This window comes from Batrachochytrium dendrobatidis (assembly GCF_000203795.2).
Source record: "Batrachochytrium dendrobatidis JAM81 unplaced genomic scaffold BATDEscaffold_4, whole genome shotgun sequence".
NCBI classification, from domain to species: Eukaryota; Fungi; Chytridiomycota; class Chytridiomycetes; order Rhizophydiales; genus Batrachochytrium; species Batrachochytrium dendrobatidis.
In genome coordinates, this window is record NW_006281102.1 from 810,861 (window position 1) to 818,025 (window position 7,165).

Here is a 7,165-nt window from a genome sequence, read left to right on the forward strand (position 1 = left end):
AAAACAGTTGGGTTGAGTGGAGGCAAAACATGGATTTCTGTTCAAGGGCGTTGCACTTGTTCCCACATTGTATGGTTCATATCCACTCTTGTTTCTTTACGATATACTTGGATTAAACCGGTTCTTTTCCACACTACAGAATCAACATGCATGATTCCTATCGTATACCCACCAGTGCTGATCGCGTTCTAGTAGAACCAGCTGTATAACAGTTTATATGGTTTGGTCATCTGAATCTAATCGATTGTAAATTAGCTTTTCAAGTCCATATCATTGATATACTGGCTACGTGGTCAATCATTAACGAGCTTGTATTCAAGTCTTACAGGATCGCTTATTCATTGAATAAACTTGCAGTTGGATGAATAGATTTGAATACAATTCCGAGTGCAAAAGGAATCCAGACTCGGATTCAAAGTTCACCACAAACTGCAGAGCGGAAGCTTCAACATCAATACAAAGCTTGCTTCTTGGTCATAATACTGTTCTTTAGACCATTTGTTTTAGATTTTAGTAGTACACATGGCAGAGACCAGCAGTAGGTCGAAAATGGCTTGCAACCCTTCCATATTCCAACTGCAGCAAGTGTGTACATTCCAGCCTTCTGCCGAGGCTGCTTTGGTTTTTCTTGATACTACAGCCTCTCAGTCGCATCTGTTGATTCTTCGAGAAAACGATCAGGTTGAATTGGTTGATGCTCTTCTGGACTTGGGCTCTACTAATGATCCGGATTTACCATCTTTAAACCCTGTTTCTGCTCATATTCCTATTGCACTCGACAAACTGCACGTTGATGTGTCGACTTCACCTACTGACCAGTCTCAACAACAGCCAAATTCATCCATCCTTCATACAATGATAACCGCATCTGCTGCAGATAATGTTGAGCAGTTATTTTATAGCAATCATCAGGACGTATCTGGATATACTGGCGTACCAATCCCCACAACTACTCACCAGTTTAGGCAAGTTAATGTCGGCTGCGTTCAATTTATTTCAGATGGTGTCAGTCAATAGAATGTAAACCATCAGTGTGTGGATGCAAAAATACTAAACTTGATATATTTACCATGTAAATTGCATCCAACTGCAGTCTCAGACACACTGGCCATCTCCGACAGTTGAAACTTTCTCCAGATCGGATGTTTATCGGAGTCCTCAGATCTGCCAAATCGTTTGTAAGCCAAACCTACCAATACTCATAAGTGCTGATCTTTTTATGACACAGCTTAGTTGGCGTCAACATGTTAACTTGAATCATTTAAAGGAGATTCGACTTACTTTAGCCTCGCCAAATGAGCCCTCACTGCTTGAAATTGAAAGAGACTGGAGGTTTTCAGATGCTATTCTTGGATTTGAATGGTCATTTTCTGGTGAATTCGTCTTGATTACAAGCACTGGGATCGAACTATATCGTGTAAGTCGTGCTTGACCATTACATCAAGGGATGCATATGTTGGAGGTTTACAGCTAATCTATAAATGTAACCATCTTTTGAATAGTATAGTGAGAAAAGGGGAATTTTTCTCAAAAGTAAAATAATTACTGGGCGTATCTCCTGGTACTTGTTTTCAGCGGATGCTAATATCCTCATCACATGTTCTGGAGCACTTGCATTAACTATCCACCATTTAAAGCCAAATTCGTACATTGTAATGCTTCCATCACTTAGATTGGACAATTACAAGTCTATCAAGTTCTCAACCACGCGAGCTCCAGGACCTGTAGTAATTATTCGAAAGCATATTCATGTTGTTAATTTATATGGCCATGTTTATATTATGTTTTCAAATACATGGTCTGAAACTCCCATAATGCACCTTTTTCAACTCAAGTCACAAAAAACTTGGATCATAGCGCATTCGCTGGATCTAATTGATTGTGGGGTGTTTACACATAGTATTTGGGACAATATCTTGATTGTTCATAATTCGTTCACAAAGGTGTGCCGCTATGCATATATTTATGGTTAAAATTGTTTGTATTTGTAAAACTCGATTTCTTGTACTGATGCCTATCGACTGATATTTTTTGAAATTTAGACATCTCTACTATTTGATATTTTTTCAAATCACCCCTCAAAGTTGCTTGTTGAACCTCAAAAAAGACTGTTTAAACTGCTCGATTCTAAATTGGCTGTTGATGGTATTCATATTCGTCTACTGCATCCTTTGATGGTTGTTGACACTATTTTTAATTTTTTTCAATATATTACTTGATACACACATTAGAGGGCCAGCATACTAGCTGGGCATGTCATCAGCCAGATTTAGTACTATTACCCACTGCAGGGATTCTATCACGCTTGTCTTTGCAATGCAGGGAACTCCGTGATGAAATGGAATGTTGTGGTCAACAAAATCGTGGCTACAATTACATTGTAGATATACTTCAAATGCTATCTCGCCGAACAGATCCTTCTGCATATATACTAAAATTGGAAACAATCAAGTCACTGATCAGTCAACACCCCGATCTAACTTACTTACGCCAAGCATTTGACACGCTTAACCAGACGAGCTTTGCACAAGGGTAATTGAAATTGCTCAGTCTTTATATATCCTGGGGTTTGTTTGATGTGAGTATTATCGATCTATACTAACTGATGAGTAGGTCAACTCTAGCAAAACATTCATATGATTCACGTTTACAACATATTCAAAATATAGGCGAATCGTGCACTACGTCCATATCAGACCCATTTGAAGAATCCAGTCCACCATGTCCTTTTTCCAACGTATCACTTGACGAAGCAAACAGAGATACTGTAAACGATTCGTCTAAAACAACCTCGGCAGTTCAAGAAGCTCCATGTCAAAGTCCAGGATATTTTTCTCCTCGATTATGGAAGCGGAAGCTACAGCAAGTGAGTTTACAAAATGTAATTGATACCTCGCAGGATGATATGTACACGGTAGTATTTCGAGCTTTTATCAAAGAGGTGAGTGTTTTGTTTTATAGTTTGAATGGCAGCCACCACACTTGTCTATTTCTGATTTTTAAACTGTGTTTTTGGAATACAATATTTGGGTAGAATCCAGACGAAGCACTATACTTTTCAAGCTGCTTATTGGAATACATGAGCTCTCTAGCTGAAAACAAGCGATTTGCTGAGCCTTCTATTGAGGAATTGCTGGTTCAAACTCTTTTTGATTGTGGTAAAATGCAACAAGTATACCAGATGGTGCACTTTGGGGTTGTGCGTCAATCCATAAAGATTGCACACATGGTGATGCAACATCAGTCAGTGTTTCCAGCATTTTTTGGACTGGCTATGAGGATTTTTGAGAGTTTGAATGCAGACGAGGATGCTGTTTTTTCGTTGATTCAAAATGGAAAAGTGAGTTGTGTAGGTTTGATGAACTTGATACATTGAATCAATGACCAACTTTATATGTATTTGTCAATCGACATGATTTTTAGTTAATTGAAGCAGCCAAGTATGTGCTAGACCGAAAGTGCACACAACTCCTACCAGTGTATACGCTTCTCGATGCAGCGTATGTTTCAAACGACCATACACTTTTTTTAAACATATATCGTATCGTGGAAGAGTATGCATATACGCACACGGACGATCGCGTAGATCATGCACTAGGCCAACTCAAAGCAACGATTGCAGGAAATGGACGAGTCATGCCAATGTCATCTGTAGATGAGAATGCGTTGAATCGGTTTGTGAGCGTATACCGAGAATTATGGGAACCAAGACTGAACATGGAGACTCTGCAAGGAGAATTGTAATGCACGAATGTGCAGTCAATAAAGTTAAAATAGGTTGATAACAGACGATGGTTTCCAAGTGTAGAATGGCAGACAGTTGAACAAATCTTGTTTTAACCAACTGTCAGATAGTTGCACACTAACAGACTGATGGATGTAACCAGGATTCTTCATGGAATGGACAAGGTTCATTCGACTACAAACTGTGCTAATCCTAAAGACTTTCAGGACAAGTGTGAGCTGTTGAAACTGTTTGCTCGTTGGTTGATTGACGACAGCGACTCTGCTGTAGGCCATGCACTCCACTCTTCACTACCGAATCTATGCACAACTTTCTTTGGTGCATCCGGTGGACTACAGAGGCATGTTGTCTGAATTGTTGTAAAGACTGCATCTCGTTGTGCTGACTGAATGGCTGCTTTCATAGTGGGATCTTGCAGACTTGTCTTAATTCACAGGAGCTCAAGCTATGGTTCAACTTCTTTTCTCCTGCTAGCGAGCTGCCTCTTCGATTGATTCAGTTGCAAGGCGACCAGGCACTGCTATACTGCATCAGTGCTGACAACCTTCCAGTTTAGTATCAATTTTATCTTGGTTGTGCTGATCAATCTTGTCCAGTCTTGCTAGGCAAATGAATGGCTCAATTCATCCAACAATAGTGCATTGAAATACTAAACTTGTTTGAATTACAGGCGGCAATTCGATCGACGTTCCATTCATCCAATATACTCGATCTGGCTCCAATCTTTAGGTCAAGACTCAGTCCACAGTCAATCCAGTCTACTATTGGTTCTCAATCCCCATACGGATCTGGTAAATCAATTGCCTCTAAATCTGTCAATGCAAGAGAGTTGTCGTCTGGATATTCAGTTTCTCCTAGTAATCAACCCTCAGCTGCAGTCTCATCTTCTCCAAGTATCATGCTTGGTAGGCCATAGTACATTTCATGAAAACGTTTTTGTATAATGCTATTGAATACCGTGAATCTACTAAACTTTTACAAAATATCCGTTCAATTCAAATTGTTGTAGATATGTTTGAGTACTATATGTTTTGTTTTGCATTCGCTGTTCGTCTTGCAACTTCTGATGGGTTTTCCTCAAACAAGGCGGATGCTTCCAACTTTAACTCGTTTTCACGTACGTCGTCAAGGTATGCAACCCCAAACTACAGCAAATCAGAAACCGTGTATTCTACAGGATCCAATACCAATGGCACTCGTGGTTTGGCTCAATGCTATTTTGAACTTGTCAGATCTATGTTGGCTTTCTACATTCCACAAAAACCTGTCTTGACAAAATTAATCGACTTTTCGTCCATGGTTACACCAAAAAAAGGAGGTGCTGATATGAAAAAACAACAGCAACCTACACAGTTTCGTGCTCGTGATGGATCAAGTTCCAATCAGCCATTCATTGAGCGCAAACTGGACAAGAAAGATGTCTTTAGTTGTCCGTACGTATCTATTGCAATGCTTTATTTCTGAACTCATACTTTACTAATTTGGCTTTATTGAAAAACACATTTGGGTTTTAGTGAGATTAATTCAACCTCCAGAGCTCTTCGAGTATCTGAATTTGTCTTTTCTATTTTTGTCGAGCTATGGCTTTCGGCTCGCGATGATCCACAACAGACTGTTAGTGATCGCCAAATTGCTGTAAGTGTTGGTCATTTTGTTTGCAATCGACAGTCATGCGTATCTAATTATACTGACAGCCAATTTATTTTTGATGAATGCTATTTGGCTAAACTGTAGCACTTTGTTAAACCATCCAATGCACAGATCAAGTGTATCAGTCTACTTACTAGACACCTTGTGTCGCTGGATCTACATGATATTCTTTCAGAGAATCATGGAACCCAGTACAAGTCTGAACTGCCTGATTATCGTCTGGATAATGCATACGATATGTCCAAGGCGTAAGCAGATGATCATTTATCTTATTTTTCAGTCCAAGTCTGCTTTAAAACTAATACATACTGCATTTTTTCAATCTGATTTCAGTACTGCCTATCGTGTCTATCGTTTGCGTCTTTATTCAATGCTCCGATCATGTCTGGAGAGCTGGCCCCAGGATGATACCTTTGAATCGGTAACGTTTATATAAACACTTTTATTGGTTTGTGAATAGCTGTGCTCATCTATGCTTATTGTAATACAGATTGTTGAAATTTGGATCACATATATTACTCCCTGGAGAGCAGTCAAACAGGCATTTTCTGAAAAATGGTATGTACGAAAATGCTATACTGATTGCTTTATTGCCATTTAAATTTGTAACACTTGAGCCCTTGTTGATTTAAGGGGTGAATTTGTCAAGGACAATTTTGTATACTACACTGTTTTGCTGCAGATATTTATGCAAAAGGTGCAGTCACTTCCTTTTCTTTCGGCTTTACGGCCTACTCGCTCTCAGATACAAACGACAACAGCTCCATACAAAAATAGCAGCAGTAGGCACTATACCGACACTAATGGATCCAGTGCATATGCAGCTGGAATTACTCATAAGCGATGTTTGGAGATTGTTAACAAGGTTCTTGGAGTGTTTTCTGATCCTTGTCTTTTACAACTCCTTCGCGTGATGGAAACAGCTTTATCTACCTTGGATGCATTTGGAACTTCACACGGCAATGCACTTGACGCTATGTCTGCACATCCAAAAAGCGCTACATATGGAATGGCGCATGCTGGTTATAACTCCCCATCCAACCGATTGCCACGCACGCTACAAACTCCAAACAGTTTAAATGCCATGGAAAATCCAGAGTGGCTTTGTAGCTACCAGAACAGTGGGCCTGCTTTGCACACTCAAATATTCCAGTTTGAGAGGGGGATGATATCATATCGACCTACCTTTATTTGTGCTGCAGATATAAGTGAACAGGGATTGACTCAATCTCATCTTTCTGTCCAACAATTACAACAGCAGTATGTCCATGTTGAAACCCAAAAAAGTGTAAGCGTGCAGTTTATGCATGATAGCTTTTAATATCAGATTAGTGGATTTAGCATGTATTAACCATTGCATTTGTTTTAGGCACAAAAATTGGCAATCACTTTGATGGATGTATCCAATCGATTAGTGTACTACAGCACTCAGGGCAGTATATCCTCGGGACCTTCCACTCCAAGAATGGGCAACAATCGTGCACAATCAGCTCATGCTCCTCATCCGCCAGTTGAAGGTACGCTGCAATATCCAGCGGAAGAATCTTCAAACATTATTATTACTGGTCTCAAGTACATTCTTGTTCGCGCATTTGGTGGTCAGATTGCTCGTCCGACATCCAATGCGTCCCAGCCTTTCAATCCAGCTCAAATAGACAAACTCCAATCTGACATTTCAAACATTAAGCGCATTGTGTCTGCACTGTGCAAGATTTGGGACATGGATCTTGCGACAGACGTCATGTCACAAATTGATTCTGCGACGTCCTA

At 39.8% G+C, this 7,165-nt stretch overlaps 1 protein-coding gene across 1 annotated transcript; it reads left to right on the top strand.

Moving 5' to 3' along the window:
- Positions 1 to 522: 522 nt before the first annotated feature.
- Positions 523 to 3,780, top strand: BATDEDRAFT_87483 (uncharacterized protein; the record flags this gene model as incomplete). The annotated part of the gene is made up of 9 exons (XM_006678065.1): positions 523 to 965; positions 1,094 to 1,178; positions 1,268 to 1,417; positions 1,503 to 1,943; positions 2,043 to 2,145; positions 2,232 to 2,532; positions 2,614 to 2,941; positions 3,035 to 3,340; positions 3,424 to 3,780. The coding sequence occupies 9 exons, from the start codon at positions 523 to 525 to the stop codon at positions 3,742 to 3,744; spliced, it is 2,478 nt and encodes an 825-aa protein (XP_006678128.1). The 3' UTR covers positions 3,745 to 3,780.
- Between the last annotated feature and the right edge of the window lie 3,385 nt (positions 3,781 to 7,165).